The 21,267-nt window shown below is 37.1% G+C and overlaps 3 protein-coding genes across 16 annotated transcripts in view; 2 read left to right on the top strand and 1 right to left on the bottom strand.

The window, feature by feature from the left end:
• Nucleotides 1–6: 6 nt before the first annotated feature.
• dcaf17 (ddb1 and cul4 associated factor 17) lies at nt 7–11,298 on the bottom strand. 4 transcript variants are annotated; one of them, XM_081368420.1, is made up of 14 exons: nt 10,648–11,280; nt 9,634–9,737; nt 9,443–9,533; nt 9,226–9,362; nt 9,002–9,080; nt 7,322–7,411; nt 6,868–6,975; nt 6,672–6,777; nt 3,025–3,167; nt 2,590–2,699; nt 2,330–2,417; nt 2,033–2,113; nt 426–581; nt 7–342 (listed from the first exon to the last, which is right to left on the bottom strand). In XM_081368420.1, exons 1-14 carry the CDS (start codon nt 10,792–10,794, stop codon nt 223–225), a joined length of 1,560 nt encoding a protein of 519 aa, XP_081224546.1. In that variant the 5' UTR covers nt 10,795–11,280; the 3' UTR covers nt 7–222. The 4 variants fall into 4 exon arrangements, 3 of the variants coding, with proteins under 3 accessions (XP_081224546.1, XP_081224548.1, XP_081224547.1); XR_014030339.1 differs by having other exon boundaries at nt 8–342; nt 2,317–2,417; nt 10,648–11,298; XM_081368422.1 differs by lacking the exon at nt 426–581 and having other exon boundaries at nt 8–342; nt 2,317–2,417; nt 10,648–11,298.
• mettl8 (methyltransferase 8, methylcytidine) lies at nt 10,699–19,708 on the top strand. 2 transcript variants are annotated; one of them, XM_081368423.1, is made up of 10 exons: nt 10,699–10,889; nt 11,676–11,811; nt 13,361–13,452; nt 13,530–13,783; nt 14,381–14,430; nt 15,302–15,362; nt 16,393–16,532; nt 18,189–18,295; nt 18,868–18,933; nt 19,036–19,708. In XM_081368423.1, the coding sequence occupies exons 2-10, from the start codon at nt 11,690–11,692 to the stop codon at nt 19,191–19,193; spliced, it is 1,050 nt and encodes a 349-aa protein (XP_081224549.1). In that variant the 5' UTR covers nt 10,699–10,889; nt 11,676–11,689; the 3' UTR covers nt 19,194–19,708. The 2 variants fall into 2 exon arrangements, with proteins under 2 accessions (XP_081224549.1, XP_081224550.1); XM_081368424.1 differs by having other exon boundaries at nt 10,782–10,900.
• Nucleotides 19,709–20,334: 626 nt separating this feature from the next.
• tlk1a (tousled-like kinase 1a) overlaps nt 20,335–21,267 on the top strand; it is a 51,243-nt gene continuing 50,310 nt past the window's right edge. For 4 of the 10 annotated variants that reach the window (XM_081368415.1, XM_081368417.1, XM_081368411.1 and 1 more), the window contains exon 1: nt 20,527–20,859. In XM_081368415.1, the coding sequence (XP_081224541.1) occupies nt 20,727–20,859 (133 nt within the window). In that variant the 5' untranslated portion in view covers nt 20,527–20,726. Of the gene's footprint in view, nt 20,860–21,267 lie in introns of all 10 variants that reach the window. The other 6 variants (XM_081368416.1, XM_081368419.1, XM_081368414.1 and 3 more) reach the window with 6 other exon arrangements.

Raw genomic sequence — 21,267 nt, 5'->3', positions numbered from 1 at the left:
AGCATATCTGTCACAAACTGGTCTTTAATTATAAAGTTACAAGTAAATGTTTTAAGAAAATAACTGAATAGAAAAGTGTAGAAAAGTATATTTTTTTCAGTCCAAATGATAGTGTGCAATATCCATCTATTTAAAAACAAACGTTTTCAGTTCATAAGATGTCAAAAGTGCACAAAATTACAGTCCATTAATAATCAACATATACAGGAATATGAAATGTGCTTATGGTTCATCTGAAGGTCTTCTCTTCATTTTATAAACATGGCAGCAGAAGGTGTTATTTTTCTCCTGGACAATATGAATAATCGTGTCTCTATCAAAGTACACTTCATGACTGTAGGTCTGAAAAACAAACACAGAGGATGTTAGGTTATGACAAATGGAGTGAATGATATCTAAAAAAAAAAAAACATTAAATGTCATACCACATCCCATGGCTCTTTTAGAGTAACTCTCTTCATTAAAATCCCTGTCTTATTGTCATGTAGACGAAGATGGGCTTGTCCTTCATCTTCAGCGTGAGTGGTGTCTATCACAGCCAACAGATCAAGTTCATCTTCGTACTTCACCATCCTGAAAGTCTAGATAAGCCCTCCAAGTTATGTCAAAGCACAAACAATAACAGACTGTCTCAGAGACAAATCACACACTAGACTAGAGTGAGTGAACTCTGCTCCACCGTCTGGGAGAACGGTTCTAAGTACGGTAAGGAACGGTTCCAGTTATATTTCCCAAAAGAGCACAGCATGATTAGAAATTTAATTATAAAATTAAAATGTCATCCTCCGTAACGCGTTCGCTACTTACATCTCACAAGTCTCTACATGCTCCGTTATCACTATCAGCCACACAGTGGAAAATTAATCCATATCTGTACTGGCTGGGCTGGATTGGCACACTTAAACAAAAAAAAACAACTATTTGGCCCGATGGTGGAAAAGTGGCTTATGTTTGAAGGCCTTACATCAGTACACCAGACCCATCAGTACACCAGACCCATCAGTACACCAGACCCATCTGTATCACATGACAATAAAACTTACCGTATATCAGCATTCATTCTTCCACTATATTATTTAACAATTAAGTTTCCAATCAGATGATTGAGAATTCTGTCATCATTTAGCCTACTCCCCATCATGTTTCAAACCCTTATACACTCTTAAAAATAAAGGGGGGTTTCATATTGATGCCACACAAGAACAATGTTGGGTTCCCCAAGAAACTTTCAGTGAACTGTTCTTAAAATAACCGTTTTTTACTAAGGCTCTGTTTACTCCTGGTATTAAGATGCGTTTTGGTCAATCGGACGACACTAAATTCAGGTGTAAATGGGGTCTAAAACGTTTGAGCTTGTCCACTTTCAACCACTTCCACACATTTGACCGGATTGCTTTCGTAGTGTAAACACTCATGAGGTTGAATGTGTTCAAACAGCCACAAAACACCATCTGCTCTCCATCTACTGATCTAATTAGTGAACACTATGTGAAGATCTCTAGCCAGACGGGATTTAAACTTTGTCGACCTGAAGACCCAAGTTTGGTTTGAAGATGAAAAACATACCAAGCACAATGTTCTCTTACCATTTCTGATTTCTAACACACACTTATAGCGTTCGGCTGGTCTTGCGACTCTGAGCAGAAATTAAAACTAGTTCCCTCCGTATGTTTATCCGTCGTCTCCAGATGCATTCATATGTAAATTACGTGAGCTTATTTTGCCCATTAGATCGAAAGATCTGGAAAAAACAACAACATACATTTACCCGTCATAGACCCAAGTGGTTGAAAGTGGACAAAAGAGACGGATTAAAACACCAGGTGTAAACGGGAATGAGTCTCCCTCGTCTAATTGTGACCCGATCAACTTAAACTTAAAAGTGGTTGAAAGTGGACAAGCTCAAACGTTTAAGTCCCCATTTACACCTGTATTTAGCATTGTCCACTTGTGATCCGATAGACCAAAACGCATCTTAATGCCAGGAGTAAACAGGGTCTTAGAGTGTGTGTGGGCTGGTGGACGGCTGTACCTCTTGTGCAGGGTCATCATCTAACACCTGGAATCTCCTTTTCACTGTACGACCAGAAGAGGTCACGATCACCTGAGGTGCCTGTGGGCATGAAGAACCATGTTTACAAATCATCCAAAAAATAGCCTTTTATGCAGTATTGATCTTCTTTTACAATAAATATCAGCTGGTATTTCTGCTGAGTGAGTCTGATGGTGACAAAATCCTACGATTGTCGTTTAAAAAACTATAGAATCAAAATTTCAATAATATTCTGTTGCAACTACAGCTGGTAATGAACCCACAGACAACAATTACACTATTGTCACGAGCAGCGGTGATGGAGAAGTCCGTGACTATCTCACACTTCCGGTCACATCCAGTTTCAGCCATGATCTTCAGAACACTGTAACAGAGAAAATTAAAAACAGCAATTATAGAGAAAAGTGAAACTGGAGAAAAGTGGTTCATCCACACTGTTCCTATGGTACTGTTTATAATAAGATTCCTGTTACACACGCATATTTAATGTGCAACTTTGTTTCTCTTTTGCCATATATAATAATAATCATGCTCACTTTATTGCACTGGGTCCTGCATGAACAATTCGGCCCGAATCATCTGGGTGAAAAAAGATCCAGTCTGCTTCCAGAGAGTCACATTTCATGTCCTGAACACCGCTCTTAGCCTGATGACAGATCATTGGATTATACAGACACATAACAAAGAAAAACAGCTTAAATTAAAAGACACTTGTGTCAATTATTGAACATAAGTGTTCTTTTTCTTAGAACCAAAGTCTTAATTTACTGTGTAATTCTATAAGTAATGTAATTATCAGATAAAGCTAATAATATTTGTCTTGTCTTGCCCTAAAAGTTTAATATGTCCACCATAATAGATAATAATTTCAACCTAAATGCAATATAGAGGTTACACACATTCACTCTCACTGCACGTACAGGATTGTTTTGCATAGGACTATGAACATGTGTATGAATCAGAGTAATCACCAGCTCTCCGTCAGTGATGGAGCAGATATGATGGGTTCCTCGGTGTCTCTTGTGGTTGGGGGTGTAGATGTAGTGCCAGGGATGACCTCCGATCTGAACCCCGTTGTCAAAGTATGACATCTCAAACAATACGGGAGGACACTCTGTAGAGAGAAGTATTAACAACTGGTGTTCATTTTGTAAGCAAATGTTTTTTTATTTAGTCTTAAGGCCCTTTCACACTGAGAGCGATGCTATAAAGTGAAGCGAATCACGGGCGAACAGTGCTTTCACATCTAACTCGAAACAATTGATCGCTTTCGGCTAATTCACACCTGTACGATAGGTGGCGCTGAACGAGAATACATTTTTCCTCATGATTGTATCTCTAAGTCTTTCCATTTCACACATTCATTTACTCTACAAGTTTCCTGATTTACAATATTATCATATAAGTAAGGGATAATGTAGAGCGAGGCGGTTGTTATAGCGAATACAACCCCGACAGGCTGATCAGGACACCAACGTGAAGCGGAGGGGTCTTGAATCAGCCTGAAGGGGTTGTATTCGCTATAACGACCGCCCCTCTCTATACATTATCCCGCTTATTACATGGCTACCTACCAAATAAATCAATAATTTGACACAAAATATTGATTCAAAAAGGAGTTTATTGATTTAAAAACGATTGTATTGCTTCCGCTAAAGAAAATAGTCCGTTCCGTCTCTACGGTTAGAATCCTGCGTCCATAGCAGCACTCTGTTTTTCATGGCAACGGTGTGTTATCCTCAGCAGTAATTTATTACAGAAAGTTTCTTAATTTATTACATGGCTTGGTTGAATTCTAATGTAGAATGCGGTCTGTTATTTCTTGATAACAGACTGCATTCTACATTAGAATTCAACCAAGCTATGTAATAAATTAAGATACTTTCTACACTATGAAAACTGGTAAAACTAAAAAGCTTCTCTCAAAAGCTACAACTGTGAAATTCTTCAGAGTAATTCCAATAATTCTAAATGATGCTAATATAAATTACATTTATATCACAATTGGTGTTTAATGATGTCGGTGTCGTCAAACATTTTTCATCACAGTTTACGTTAACGAAATTAACACTATTGACAACTCATAAGAAATAATAACATTGTACTTTAATTGTACTTTAACAACATAACTTTAATTGGCACATTGTACCTGGCAATTTTTCTCAACTTAATTAAAGAGAGAGGGAGTCAATTATCAGTGATTCAATTGATTCCCTCAGAAACTCTTACACACTTCAACTGTCTGCAAATTTTTTCAGTAACGTTTCATAGTTATTATAGAGGTGGCTAATGAAAAATAAGTAGAAAAATCATTGGATATTTTGAAAAATGAAGAACAGCCTTTTCAAGCAGAATTCTATTTCAGAATTGCAATGACCATGATTGGTCACCAAAAAGCCTAAGAAAGTAATTGGATCATTTTACTGCAAAATATTCCATATAAAAAAGTGATCTATGCCTGGTTTCAAGGCTTAAGCCTGTAGTCCCAGACTAAAAAAACATGTTTGTGTTGTCTTAACTGAAAGCAGCTTGCACTGACTTATCTTGTCAGTGAATTTGTGAAAATATGTCAGTGCCATTGTTTTGTCTCGAGATTCACACCAGTAATGTTTTTTCTAAGGCGTGTTTATAAAAGCTACTTTAATGTCCTAATTGAACTGAAGCCTAATCCTGGCTTAATCTAAGCCCTGTCTGTGAAACCAGGCCATAAAGTAATGTTTTACACAGGCTCAGTTTTTTCATATACAGTCATGTGAAAAAGAAAGGACACCCTATTGAATTATATGGTTTTACGTATCAGGACATAATAAAAAAATCATCTGGTCTTAAAATTAGGTAAATACAACCTCAGATGAACAACAACACATGACATATTACACTGTGTCGTTATTTATTTAACAAAAACTAGGCCAAAATCGAAAAGCCATGTGTGACAAACTAAGTACACCCATACTGCTTCCATAGGAATTAAGAGGGTAAGTAGCAGTCAGACGCTGCTTATCAAATATCTCTGATCATTAATTGATCATCAGCAAGCATGACCACCTCTATAAAAGCAGAAGTTTTGGCAGTTTGCTGGTCTGGAGCATTCAGGTGTGTGTTAACACAATGCCAAAGACGGAAAGACATCAGCAATGATCTTAGTAAAGCAATTGTTGCTGCCATCAATCTGACAAGGGTTATACGGCCATTTCCAAACAATTTGAAGTCCATCATTCAACAGCGAGGAAGATTATTCATAAGTGGAAAACATTCAAGACAGTTGCCAATCTTCCCAGGAGTGGACGTCCCAGCAAATTCACCCCAAGGTCAGAGCGTGCACTGCTCAGAGAAATCGCAAAAAACACACAAGAGCCACATCTCAAACTCTACAGGCCTCAGTTAACATGTTAAATGTTAAAGTTAATGACAATACAATTAGAAAAACACAGGGCAAGTATGGCATGTTTTGAAGGGTTGCAAGGAGAAAGCTTCTTCTCTCTAAAAAGAACATGGCAGAATGGTTTAGGTTTGCAAAGTTGCATCTGAACAAACAACAAGACTTCTGGAACAATGTCCTTCTTTCCAACGGTCAAGAATGGTGGTGGAGAGCTGATGACTTGGGCTTGTTTTGCAGCCACCTGACCTGGGCATCTTGCAGTCATTGAGTAAGCCATGAACTCCTCTGCATACCAAAGTATTCTAGAGACAGATGTGAGGCCATCTGTCCGACAGCTGAATCAGGCCGATATTGGGTCATGCAACAGGACAATGACACCAAACACACCAGCAAATCTACAACAGAATGCACCGGTCCAGTCAAAACCCAGACCTCAACCCGAAAGAAATGTTGCGGCGGGATCTTAAAGGGTTAGTTCACCCAAAAATGAAAATTCTGTCAGTAATTACTCTCCCTCACGTTGTTCCAACCCTGTAAGACTTTCGTTCATCTTTGGAACACAAATTAAGATATTTTTGATGAAATCTGAGAGCTGGCTCACTCCTCCATAGGCTGCTAGGTAATTTCATTCTGCCGGCCCAGAAAAGTTAGTCAAGACATTGTTAAAATAGTCCAAGTGACTACAGTGGCTCAACCTTAAGTTTATCAAGCGACAAGGATCCTTTTTGTGCGCAAACCCCCCCCAAAAATAACGACTTTATTCAACTATTCATTTTCTTCTGTGTGGGCCTCTGATGTGAGTTCACAAAAGCGCCGCGACGCACGCGCGAGAACTGAGAAGATGACGCAGATGGGTCTCGATGTTATGAGCTCAGTGGTAAGAAAGGGTGTTTTGTAGGCTCATGTTATGACCCTGGACTGTCAGAGTGAGAGATTGCACTGTGTTTTCAACATAATGGGAACAAAATATTCCATCACACATGAGGAACGAGGTCCTGAATGTAAAATAGCTAATGGTGAACATAACTGCACAACTTTGACAGTTTCACCTAAATAGATTATGCCATTTTAATTGACACATTTTTAAACATTTGTCTGAATCTCACAATGTCAAGAATGTCATCTCAAAATCTACAGAGACAAAATTAATGAATCAACACTTTATCCATTCCTTTTCAAGACTTTTTAGAGCAAAAACGTTTCTTTTTTTTTACTGTATATAAAAGATCAGTCACCCACCATGAATGTGAATGTTGACCGGGATACCATATGGAGCCTCTCCCACAATTCCTTTTCCACCATTAATCTCACACTGCTGTCCCAGAGCCAATTTCTCAATTCTATACTGAAGAGAAAAGAACACATATGGAATGACAATAAACCAAACAGGGCCAATAAACCAAACAATCACAAAAAGGAATTATGTTTCAATTACCTTATTAACTATGTACTCAAAACTGTAAAGTTTGACATGTTTTGAGCTGTGTGATACAGCTAAGACTCCCTGTGACAGCAGCACATCCACCACCGTCTTACCAAAGACCTGAACATAACATAACATACAGTAACATAACGTAACATAACATGACGTAACACAACATGACGTAACACAACACGACGTAACATAAAAACATAATGTAACATAACATCTTTTATACTGACTCATTCATTTGACAATGCTCATTTGAATATATTTCAATAATAAAAATAGACAATAGAAAATACTACTTATCGAAACTAATATCTCGAAATCCACAGGTTTCACTAAAATATGTAGCATAAGTGGAGCTACACTGAAATAAATTAATTAAAAAGATAGTTTATAAAAATGTATGACATTCCATTACAACAAAAATAGATTTATATGAATGTACTTATGCTGAAATTACTTTTTTATTTATCTCCAGCATTCCTACAAGCTCCAGAGGAAAGACCTGAAATACGGCCACACGCATGAGGATGTTATTATCAACACCAGCCTGAGAGAGAGAGAGAGAGAGAGAGAGAGAGAGACATGAAATAACCATTGAAAAAAGTACCCTCATTCAGATGGTCTTGAAGCTGCAAACAACAGAAAACAGAAAAACAAAGTAAACTTGAATGTTATTTGGCTCCAAGCCCTTATACTACACTTAAAACCATGCAAATATAGCAGGTAGCATATATTGTCAGAACACCGGATCTGCCCATACTGTAGCCAAGAAGATGTTGAGACAGAGCAACACTTTCTCACCAGCTGCCCTATCTATGAGGAAAACTAGGAGGAAATGATATCCAAAATTTGAAATAATTACTATATAGTAGGCGAAAAACAGTATGTGACAAAAGTATGTTCGAATTCACAGTACTCATAAAAGAGTGGGGGTGGGAGACACAGGGTACCTCGCGATACGATACACCATACATGGCTCACGATACCAATAATATCACGATAAAGCAATTCTGCGATAATCAATATATCGCTAGACAATCCTATAATGATACATCACGATATCTGTCTACCTATGAAAACAAAATGCCAGTGAAAAAGTTAAGTGCAGGTTCTCCAGACTTTGCACTTAAACGTGGCTGGGGTATCTATTATTTTTAGGGATGCACGATATATCGCCCACCATATCGGTATCGGCCGATATATGTTCATTTGTAACATTATCGTTATCCGCCCGATAAGAATATTTGGCCAATATATTTAAGCTGATAAATAATGTATTATTTCCTTCAGCTGAGACACTTCAGATGCGCTCTGTTCGCCAAGATGATTCTGAATTGCTTGAAATATGATTGGAATCACTTCAAAAAAGGAAAATTCAGTTAAGTGCAAAATGTCCTGTCATATGCTACATAAAATTATAATGAGAATGATGGCTTTTAAATTTGGGGGACTTTTGTTTTTGTAATCAGGCTCTCAAAAATAATTTTACTCACACTGCTGTCCGCCATCCCATTAAAAACCTCTCTTTCTTAGGCTAGTTAACTTATGTTTACATTTTCCTTATTCATGAGTTGAGCGCCACTTCGAGGAGCCATGAAGTAGTGATGCTGGGAGGAGGGAAATCTATTTAGAGTGCCTTATTTTATTCATTAAAATATCTGGCGCCAGTGAATGAACTCTCATATCGCATGGAGAAGGACATCGATATGTTGTCCCCTATTAAAGAGTTGGCAAACATTCCCCGGATCACCTACAACCTACAAAGAGGATTTATGAATGGCTGTGAAGCGGCATAATTGATGCTGATAATGACAACATGGCAAATGTAGTATATCCGAATTACATTCATACAACACACATTTATACTATATAGAACATACTTTTTAGAGGTTGCAAAGTAATTACTAATTCAAAATAAGTACCTACTCAAGAGAGTATGTGATTTCAGACACATTCATTGTACCTTACTACACACACTTCACTGTAAACAATAGGAATGCTATGGCAATACATTGTAACAATTTTCATGGCAATAAAGCACATTTAAATGGAAAAAATAATTAAACTGAAATAAGAGAGTGACCCAACTGCATATGAAACACATGCAACACAGATATGAGCCTCAGTGGAGCCTGACCTGACGCTGCAGAGTCGTCTGTTTGCTCTGAATGGATTTGACATAAAATGTCTCCTGCGAGGAGTCCCAACCTAAAGATCTGTTAACAAACTCATATTAGTACAACAAAAACACTTCATTTCAGATGTTACGTTAATGAGATTGCTACTTTTGCCAGAAAATGTACTGTAACATGCAGCTAGTTATTATTTCCAAATTATTAGCACTCAAAGAAATGTCGGCACCTGAATTTGAAACGCGAGGAGAGGTAGACCCGCTGTAGCGTTCCTCCAGTGTCAGCCGAGAGCCGAAGTAACCAGTTATGAGCTGTCAGAGCCAACAGACAGGATTTCTGCTCTGAGGCATTTGGTAGAACATTGTCCTGCAAAAAAAAAAAAAAAAAATCAATTACACAGAAAGTAATATGCAAATGAATGATGTTCAGCAGATGATCAGACTTACTAGAGGACACTGGCACAACAATGCGTCTTCAATCTTCTCAGTTTTGGGAGTTTTGGGGAGCTCGTACAGCTGTTCTGGCTCGGGCAAAAGGCTGTGATTTGTAATACATTTGAGCCATATTAAAAGATGTCATATTTTGGGAAAACATACTTTTCCTAAGTATCTTAACCTAATAAAATCAGACAGTTTACCTGCTGTAACACCACCTGTAATTCTCAAAGTATATCCGTCCACTTTCATAAGCGATGAGGGACTTGGAAGTCTTGCTCCAAACCTTTACAAATTCTGTGTCATCCTATAAAGTCATCACATACTTTAATGAAGTAAAATCTATTAAAAAATAGCTAAAAAGTTTGGAAATATTACATTTTTTTTTTAAAGTAGTCTCTAATGCTCATCATGCCTGCATTTATTTGATCAAAAATACAGAAAAACAGTAATATTGTGAATTATTCTTACAATTTAAAATAAAGGTTTTCTATTTGAAAATACTTTTAAATATAATTTATTCCTGTGATCAAAGCTGAATTTTCAGCATCATTCCTCCAGTCTTCAGTGTCACATGATCCTTTAGAAATCATTCTAATATGATGATTTGCTTAAAGAAACATTTCTTATTATTATCAATGTTGGAAACAGTTGGGCTGCTTATTTTTTTTCAGGATTCATTGATGAATAAAAAGTAAAATTACATTTATTTTAAAATTTAATTTGTTTTTTTTTTTTAAAATAAATTCATACTTTTATTCAACAAGGATGTGTTAAATTGATCAAAAGTGATAGTAAAGCTTTATATTGTTAGAAAAGATTTCTATTTTGAATAAATGCTGCTCTTTTTAACTTTTTATTCTTCAATGAATCCTGAAAGAAGTACCACATGTTCCAAAAAATATTAAGCAGCACCAACCAGTTTTCCACTTTCCAACATTGATACTAAATCATCATTAGAATGATTTCTGAAGGATCATGTGACACTGAAGACTTGCTGAAAATTCAGCTTTGATCATAGAAATAAATTATATTTTAAAATATATTACAATTGAAAACCATTATTTTACACTGTAAAACAATTTCACAATATTATTATTATTTTATTTTTTAATCAAATTAATGCAGGCTTGACGAGCATAAGAGACTGGCTGGCACTGTACATTTTAATCAGACTAATAAGAAAATAAAAACCCCAGTATCAAACACAGCATTACTTGGAGAATGATGTTCCTCAGGATCTTAAGGTTTGCTCCCAGTAATCTGCCAGAGTCATTGGATCCACGAGATCGGGATCTTGAAGTCAGGGCAGCACAGCTGTTCTTACTAGTGCGGGGCGCGCACGGGGACGGGAGCGCGCACATGGGGAACGACGAGCGACGACTCTACTCACACCATTCAAATAAAATGCACTGACTACCACAAAACTAAGCGGAATAATCTTCAGAATTGCATCTAAGTGAGTGCTGGGTAAAGTCAACTCTCTGTCTTTTTTTAATACGCAGACTCTGCGTGCTATATAATTATAGCGTTGCTGAAAGTTATATCCAAACCACAACAGTTAATGTTAGCTAATATACCGAAGAGCATCTGCCTCCTATGACTTAAATAGTGAAATATGCGCAAATACATTTCCTCATTTTGCTATTGTTAAAGTTAAAGGTGTATTTTCGTGAGACATTTCTAACATTGCAATTATTTACAGAAATCCTCATATCGGCCGTTTCCAAAACGTTGCAAAATCATAGAATACATTCGTATAAAATCTTACAGTTGTCTGCTTCTAGTGGACATTTTTTGGTTGCTTGAAATTGTAATCAGCCTACACTCTGCTGCTCACATGTGTTTACAAAAGCTTCCGGGTGTACGTCATCTGAAGGCGCATCGTCGCTGTTGCTGGCTGGGAAATGTAGTTTAATGCTTCACATCAGATTCAGTATAGTAGATAAAGGCCTGGTTTCACAGACAGGGTTTAGATTGAGCCAGGATTAGGCCTTAGTTCAATTGGGACATTTAAGTAACTTTTATAAATTTGCCTTAGAAAAAAACATTACTGGTGTGCATCTTGAGACAAAACAATGGCACTGACATATTAAGATATAGGCTATCAGTGTAAGTTGCTTTCAGTTAAAACAGCTCAAAGTCAAACATGCATTTTAGTCTGGGACTAGGCTTAAGCCTCGTCTGTGAAACCAGGTGACAGTGTGTTTGGTTGGTAATGACTGTCATTAATTGCTGTTCTCAGATGAGCATGGAGAAATGAGGAGGATTGTGAAGCTGACCGTCTGTGCTGTGAGGCTGTACAGTGGAGGAAGACCACCTGTCCCGTTAGGAGGAAGAATCCTCACTGACCCCGATGACATCTTTCAGCATAACATGTGGTACAGTCTACAGATGCTTGAGTCTTGTGAACGTGAGAACTGGCATGGTACTCATTTAGTACCATGGTATTGTGATCTGACCTGGTACCAGAAAGGTATTTTACCAAGGAAGACATAAGATGGTTGACATAAAATGAAGTAAATATATATAACATATATATACCAGTCAAAAGTTTGGAAGCATTCATATTTTTTATGTTTTTGAAAGAAGTCTCTTCTGCTCATCAAGCCTGCATTTATTTGATCAAAAAATACAGAAAAAAAAAAAACGTAATATTGTGAAATGTTATTACAATTTCTATTTGAATATACTTTAAAATATAATTAATTTATGTGATGCAAAGCTGAATTTTCATCTGCCATTACTCCAGACTTCAGTGTCACATGATCTTCAGAAATCATTTTAATATGCTGATTTGTTGTCAGTGTTGGAAACATTATATACTACCTTTAAAAATGTTGGGGTCAGTAATTTTTTTTCTTTCTTTTTTTGAAAGAAATTAATTGATGTTTTTTTTACCAACACCAACACAGCTTTATAGAAATGTAGAAAAAAAAAAAGATACAGCTCCCCAGTGATCAAGCCAATGATAACACTGGCACATAAATACATAAATAAACCTGAAACCTTGAGAGCAGAAGCTCAACCGAACCTTCTTGCTGAAGCTCAAATGTTCTGCGTAACGTGAGAATGAACCTCGTTGGTTCTTGAGAAAGTTCAAACATGATGCGTAACACGAGAATGAAGCTCATTGGTTCTTGCAGAAGCTCAAACATGATGCGTAGCACGAGAATGAACCTCATTGGTTCTTGATGAAGCTCAAACATGATGCGTAACACGAGAATGAACCTCATTGGTTCTTGCAGAAGCTCAAACGTGATGCGTAACACGAGAATGAACCTCATTGGTTCTTGATGAAGCTCAAACATGATGCGTAACACGAGAATGAACCTCATTGGTTCTTGCAGAAGCTCAAACATGATGCGTAGCACGAGAATGAACCTCATAGGTTCTTGATGAAGCTCAAACATGATGCGTAACACGAGAATGAACCTCATTGGTTCTTGATGAAGCTCAAACGTGATGCGTAACACGAGAATGAACCTCATTGGTTCTCACACGTCAAGTAAACATGCTTGAGCTTCCGTTTACCAGATCTGATGTGGTGTTGAATGTTTAAATGTGGGTAAAAGCCTAAATTAAATCTGTTCATCATATAAAGTGATCGAGTCTCTTAAGAAAATCTGGACTAAACCGCTCAATTCATTTGGATTATTTTTAAGATCTCTTTATGAACGTGTTGAAGCGTCAAAGTGGTAGATGTGTAGCTGTCAATGGAGGGACAGAAAGCTCTCAGATTTCATTAAAAAGATCTTCATTTGTGTTCTGAAGATGAACGGAAGTCTTAGGGGTTTGGAATGAGTAAATGATGACAGAATTTTCATTTTTGGGGGAACTAACCCTTTAATGAAATTTTAATCATATTTGCAAGAACTGAAAAAGAACAGTTGGGTGAAATGAATGTTCATACTGTGTGCTGTGCCTCAGGGATCATGTGCAGTGGACTGAAGAAGAGAGAGAGAAAGCCCAGCAGAAAGCAGAGGAGAACTCGAAAGAGAAGATTCCTGTAGAAGAGCAATGTAAGTATTCAAAACTCATTAGTGGTTGCCAGCTAGTTTTTCTAGTTTTGTTTCCTTATTGTTTTCTCTCCCATCAGCAAAATATGACAGAGAAGCTCATAAATATTGGGACCGATTTTATGAGATGCACCAGAGCAAGTTCTTCAGAAACCGGAATTGGCTCTTCACTGAGTTCCCAGAGCTTCTCCCTCCAGACGCTGCAGGGATGTGTATGGGAAGTCTGGGAACAGAGTCTGGGAAGGGAGAAAAGCACCAGCCCTGCGGTTCCAGCACATTAACCAGTGAAACGGACACATTCCCTGGACAACATGCTGCTTTTAGGATACTAGAGGTGTTACCGCCATTCAGACACACAAAAAACTAGCTCTTTATTACCAAATAATCATTTCTGATGTTTTAAATCATTTAGGAAGGCTCACTCACACCAAGGGCCATAACGATAACTAGTTGTGATGTTCTGTTTAACAGTTGATAGAGTTTTATAAGGCTAATAAAAAGCTGGCCGAATGTGTTTGTCATTTGTGGTGCCAGCATCACTTTGTCTTATGGTCAGTTTAATAAAACGCAATGTTTCTGAATGTTTAGCATAGCCCTAATGTTTCTGTAATTTTGCACAATTTCTTCAAGCTGTAACAGAATATTTGCGGGTGTGGGCGGGAGAGGAACACACACATTGCGGAGCGGGCGGTAATGGTCAGAGATTCAGCTCGAGTGAGAAACCGTATCATTAAAATCACTTTCAGAACTATTTTTATTCAGATGATAAATGTTAAAAACATTGACAGCCAATCAGAATCCATCCTGCTTTATAGAGCATTTAAACAGCAGACAGCATGCTTAGAATAACAGAACGATAACAGGACTAGTTATCGTTCTTCGTGTGAATCGGCGTTAAGTTTAGGTGATTTTGATGTGTGTGTTTATGCAGGTGGGCTGTGGTGTTGGTAACAGTGTGTTTCCCATCATCAGCACCATCAGGTAAGAGCATCCGCTTTATGTTTCTCATTTTTATTACTTGGAGAAATTATGTAGAAGTTTGTCTTTCAGTTGCACAACAAGCACTGTGAAATACACTACCATTTAAAGGTTTGGGGTCAGTAAGATGTTGTTGGAAACGTTTTTGAAAGAAGTCTCTTATGTTCGCCAAGGCTGCATTTATTTGATTAAAAATATAGTAAAAACTGTAACATTGTGAATTATTATTATTATAAAGCTGAATTTTCAGCATCATTACTCCATACTCTTCATTGTCACGTGATCCTTCAGAAATCATTCTAATATGATGATTTGCTGATTTGTGCATTTATTATTATTATTACAGTTGTGCTGTATAATGATTTTTGGTGAAAACCATGATACATTTTTTCTTGATTATTTGATAAATAGAAACTTCCAAAGAACAGGGTTTATTTTGAAGTAGACATCTTTTGTAACATTATAAATGGTTTTACTGTCACTTTTAATCAATTTAATCCAAATTTTAATAAAATCTCACTGACCCAAACATTTGAACAGTTGTGTAAGTCTTCTGAAGCCGTACAATAGTTTTGTGTGAGGAACTGTATCTTGAGTATTTAAGTTGTTCTTGTGTAATGTAATCTGTATTGTATGTCAATGTTTTCCATGTAATAAGTGTAGTAACCATGTAATAAGCGGAATATTGTACAGTCAGTAATGTTCAGGTCATTATCATTTGCAAAATAGACCCTATTTGGGTGACCTCAAAGCAAAAGCTGACTGCATTATCCCATACTTATTAAGTTATCAGATAAGGAGATGAAAATCAAAAAGTAATAGAAACACTAATTGGCAGTAGCAAGTAAAAGCAGGCATATTTGTGTATTTTTAGGGGCAGCAAGGCGTTTCTGTACTGCTGTGACTTCTCATCTCGAGCTGTTGAGCTCATCCAGGTAAATCACAGTGACATGTCTCTGCTTCTCAGCACATAATTACACCTGCCACCTTTCCATCAAGCAGAGCCCACACACACATCCCAGATACACATTAGCGAAAGCCTCTGAGAATGGATAAAGATGGGGAGGGCAACATATCCTGTTCTCCATCCATATAAGTGACGGCTGATCAGTGGTGTGGGAGTTTGGCTCTGTCTCCTGGTGCTTGATGCTCTTTGGTATGCAGAGACCTTCATCGAATGCCAGCAGCGGAACATATTGAATGGCGGGGGAAGTGACATCCAGCATGCAGCGGCAGTGCTGCATATATGCTTTGATTTTTATTCTAATATAAAAACTAATATCTTTACATTTTGTGAAGAAAATTTGAGTTTGCCTGTGCAAAAGTCACAGCCGTGTTGCTTGGGTGTCGGTCCAAGTAGAGCCTCAGAGTAGAGGTGGTGTGGTGTTCTGGACCCTCAATATGACTTAAAATCATAAATGTTTCTTGAGCAGCAAATCAGCATATTAGAATGATTTCTGAAGGATCATGTGACACTGAAGACTGGAGAATAATGAGGCTGAAAATTTGTTTGAAATAATTACATTTTACATTACGTTTTCAAATAGAAAGCAGTTATTGTATGTGCTAAACCAAGAGGAATTCATGGAACTTAAAATAAATATATGGAAATTTACTTCAATATTTTAATAATTAATTTTGCATTAAAAAAATATGTAGCTTTAATATATAAAATATATAAAGTACAGTTGTATATATCATTGTAGTACTGAATTTAATTTATGCTAGTGTTATTTTTAATACAAGTTTAATTTTTCTGCTTTTTTTCCCCCTTTTGATTCCGGGTTGAAATATGACCTGAACATTTCATTATGAGATTCACCCTAAAAGTAATTTTATTTAGTCTATTTGAAATGTGATTAAAGCGATTCCCAAAGTGTCAACAGCTTTCATATTCAGATAAATGAAACTCATAATGTTTGTTAATTGTATTAGTATACAATTAGTGTACGTTTTCCCTTGCAGGAGCACCCAGACTATGACCCTGCGGTGTGTCATGCATTCGTGCGGGACATTTGTGACCCAACGTCCCCATTTCCCTTCCCCCCTGAGAGTTTGGACATTATTCTGGTGGTCTTTGTGCTCTCTGCCATCCACCCAGCACGGTAATAAAGGTCACACACACACACACACACACACACACACACACACACACACACACACACACACACACACACACACACACACACACACACACACACACACACACACACACACACACACACACACACACACACACACACACACACATACATACACACACACACATTCATTATGTTAACACTGTAACGCACTTGCCCAGCATGCATCTGACATTAGAGTGTTTATATGCCCAGTATCCACAGTGTCCATTACTGCTGTCTCACTTATAGCAGCCATTTCCAGTTTACCTCACTGTTATACCCTTCAAGCAAATCCACCTATCACATGTATTTAATATCTGTAAAACATGAGAACAGCATTAGAAGCACGTTTTTATTTTATCATTAAACCACCTTAATTTTTTTTAGTATTTAGAAGCGTTAATATACAAACTTAACATTTACCAGTCCATAGATTTATGTGGCAGGTTAAGTCAAAAAACATGATTATTTATTTATGTTAAAGCCAGTGTTTTAGCTTTAGAAGTTATCTATGATATCTTCAAACATAAACTTGACAGCAATGATATAGAAACTCTCAACTCTTGAGCAATGTTATGGAAAATTGAGTGTTTGAGATTGTCAGTTTACATATTTCACCACAGCTCTGTAGTATCTATGGCTTTTTGCAAAGGGAATTGAGTGCAGACATGAAACACTTACATATGAAGCTGGAATTGGAAGCTCGCAGAACCATAGACTAGTATATTTTCTCTTTTGTTTGCATTAGCAAAGTGTTTCACGTTTGCTTTGCACTCAGAGATGTTGAACTAATAATTCGACTTGTTCCCTTGTCAGATTCACAGATAAATTACAGAGTTTTTAATACATTCCCTCAAATATAGTTACACAATATTGAGTCTGAGTTATTTATACAGTGCACTTATTACAGGTTCAATCCTTCTAGACTAGAAGAACCATGAGCTGAAGTGTCTTCATCAAGGTTACATGGTGATATAGCTTATAGATAAACCCTGATAGGATTTAAGTCTACAACCTTACTGTTAGAAACTCAGATTTTCAGCCCCTCAATCAGATCCGTCATTTCAGGGAATTGAACACAGTACACACAATTGCCAGGGAATCCCTGTTTTTACATGAGCATTTGCATAAAAATCATTAAAAAATACTATTTGAAATAAAAACTAATAAAAATGACAAAAAACACAGCAAAATATATAAAAACTTTAAAATAAAAATGAATTCAAAATATTAATAATAGCATCCCAGTGATTCTAATACATGTGTTGGTGAGTTTGTAAATGAATTTTCTATAGCAAATTATAATTACACCTTAAATCTGTTTTTAAGTTCTAAATTTTATATAATTGTAAAAACAAAATGCAAATTCTGTCATCATTTATTCACCCTCTTGTCATTCCAAATTCATTATTTAGCAGAATTTCTGAGTTTTTTCCACATACAACAGCAACTCAGGCTGTCGAGATTCATAAAGGATAAAAAAAGCACCATAAAAATGTCGCTATGCAAATTATATGGAGAAATTGCCATTCTATTCAAACTCATGTGATGCCATTTGGAAGCCTAATAGCATCTCTGTTATTATCTAAATATGAATGTGCGTAAAACACCTTTAACCCCTCTGCTTTGCTCCAGCAGAGCTCCAGGAGTGGTGAAGAGTTTGGCTGGACAGCTGAAGCATGGAGGAATCATGCTGTTTAGAGACTACGGCAGATATGATCTGTCACAACTGCGATTTAAAAAAGGTGATTGTCTCTGTTGGCTCATTAAACCCCGACTCAGTCTTTTCATTACCTAATATGTCATGTGTTAGCTGTGAATGTTGAAAACACTGACACAGAGACCCCTCTTTGTATTCTATTTAAAATGCACATTAAACCAGTTTCATTGTATGGAGGTGTGCACATACACACACTAAATACACACACTTTTTCTCTCATGCTCAGTCACATTGGCATTATCTCGTGAACCCTTTTATCTACACTATATCAGAAACATGTTCATTTTAACCCACAGTGGATATAATTTAGCATTGTAATTAATATTATTACAAAGTTCATTACTGCAGTGATTCAGTTTTAATTGATATCCAAATCGTCAATACAATATACAACACAGTCAATGTACAACACATTATGTTTTCTTTCCTTAAAAAACAACTGAATGTGTTAAGCCTCTAATTGTGAAAAAAATACAAGATTAATATTTTGACAAAAATATTAATTTCTTTTCTCGTAGATTTAACAAAACAGCATCAAAACTTGATTGTGATCGATTCTTGAATAACCGTGCATGACCACTGATCCACTTTCCACAGGTCAGTGTTTGTCTGAAAACTTCTATACGCGACAGGACGGAACCTGTGTGTATTTCTTCACAAAAGGTAGAACCATTTCAGCAGATTTTCTTACATATTATTTTTGTATTCCATGCAGTTTTGGCTCGCATAAACACCTATTCATGCTGAATGTCTTGATCTCTACAGATGAGGTTCATCATTTGTTTTCTAATGCTGGTTTGGAGGAGATTCAGAATTTGGAAGACAGAAGACTGCAGGTAAACAGAGGAAAGAAGGTGGTAATGCAGAGAGTGTGGATGCAAAGCAAATACCGGAAGCCTTATCTGATTTCAGCATCTGTCTAGCACACTGAGCTCTACACAAATTCAGCTGCTGAAAGACTTATCAAGATTTGAAAGGACATTACCTTTGTGACAGACCTCAAGTATAGTAAATGATGGAGATGACACTATGAAAACATCAAGAAAGCAATCCTTATGTTTCTTTTAACTTCTGATGTGCCACTATTGTCCTTTGTCAATAGTTCCCATTTTGCAATGAATGCATTGTCTTTGCATTATTAGATATTTGAGTGAATTGTCGTTACGAGTTCTGAAAGTTTGAAAGGCCATTTTACCACTGCATGTCATCAAATAATAATATGATTTAAGGAAAAAGGTGTTTGATTTTTCATTCATGAATATTGTCTACGCTGTATTACTGTTGATTCTCACTGAAGGGCCAATCATTTTATTTGTTCTTTAAACATGTATTTGCTGAGGCTTTTTAATTGTTTGAGATGTACATTGAATATTATTGTTTTATATGTTTGTGATGGCAAATTGGTTTCCAAAGAAATAAATTTGATTTAAAAAATGTTTATTTGATATTTATTTCACAAATTTGCTTCACAGTCATGATAATTATAAGATGTACAAGTATATAATGTCAGTAGGCCTATACATTTATTGCATGTACAAATTGCATTGCATGAGATCACATGTACTTTCATTTTTGATACACTGATTAGAAGCGAATCTATGTCATAGATTGATATTTATAGCCATCTGCACTGCCTGGCCAAAAAAAAAAAGTCGCTGTTTCGATTTGAATAGGCAAATGCTTAAGAGTGGAAATAAAAGTTGTGATGTTATTTCCGTCAAGAGGCGCATACATTTTGGCCAAGATCTTGTATTGACAATGCAAGAGTCCAGCACTCAGTAAAGTCTCCTTCAGCACATCCAAAGACTTACAATGAATGCCAATTCATGTGTGAAAATGATTCTTCCTGCTCCTCCCAACCATTCTCTCACAATCTGAGCCTGATGAAACTTGACATTTCTACATGATTGTTTAAGAAATGAAAAGCTACACACTCCATCAGTTAGGGTTAGAAGAACTGTTGCCAATCATAAAACATGCTAGAAATATAACCACTGCAATAATGATCCAATCATAGACTTTTAAGCATCTGCCTATTTAAATCCAAACAATGACTATTTTGGCCAGGCAGTGTATTTACACCACAGACATAAGCATGTGTGTGATGGATATGATGTTTAGACCGATGGGACAGTAATTTCTAAGTGGCCCCCAAGTCTCTCCCCTCAGCTAATTTCCATGGGATGAGTGTCAAGTATCGCGATAGTGTTTCGAGAGAGAGCAGCTTCATGTCTTCATTTCATCTTGATCCTCTTCAGTAGCAGCAGGCGCTTCTAGACGCACTGCAGAGGGCGATGAAGGTTTGTGTGTCTGTCCCAAGTGTTGACAGCCCCTCCTCCCCCGATGAGAAAAAAAAACACACACCATCATTCACTTAACCTCCTACATTTTGTCTGATGTGTTTTGCGTGGACAGCTGATTGGTGTTTTGCTCTATGATTCTCTAAAAGTGTCTCGATGAGTGCGCAAAGTAACAGTGGAAGTTTGGAGGGGACGCCATCTTGGCTCCAGCAGCAGCAGCGGCTCTCGAGCGCGTCCCCGGCGCCGCTTCCACACACACTCGGCGCGCCGCTCGCACCAGCCAAAGAAGGTAAAGTGTGCTTGTTTTATTCTCAGAAGTTTCTAGTTTTGGATAGTACAAGGACTTTGGTTCAAGGTTCCGTTTGTGGAGTTAAAATTAGCTTACAATTACTCGACCGACTTGGCTTACGAGTTACAGTGTGAGGCTAGCAGGCTGCGGTTGGGTTAGCTCTTTAGCTGGATAGCATTCTTGCTAATTAGCTAGCGCGGAATTGGCTGACAAGCGTGTTAGCCCCTTAGCATGCTAGCGTGTTGGTTTCTCGGCTAGTTAGCCGCCTAGCTTGTGCTGTCAAAATGAATTGTGTAAAGTGGTCTCTGACTGGCTAACTAGCATTTAGCTTCTTAGCTGGTTAGCATGTTAGCCTCATACAGTTGAGGCGAGCACTTTAGCATCAGCATTATAGCTCTTGGCTAATTA

The sequence above is a fragment of the Scardinius erythrophthalmus genome (genome assembly GCF_964197995.2).
Source record: "Scardinius erythrophthalmus genome assembly, chromosome: 6".
NCBI lineage: Eukaryota > Metazoa > Chordata > Actinopteri > Cypriniformes > Leuciscidae > Scardinius > Scardinius erythrophthalmus.
This window is presented reverse-complemented; position numbering and strand designations above follow the sequence as displayed.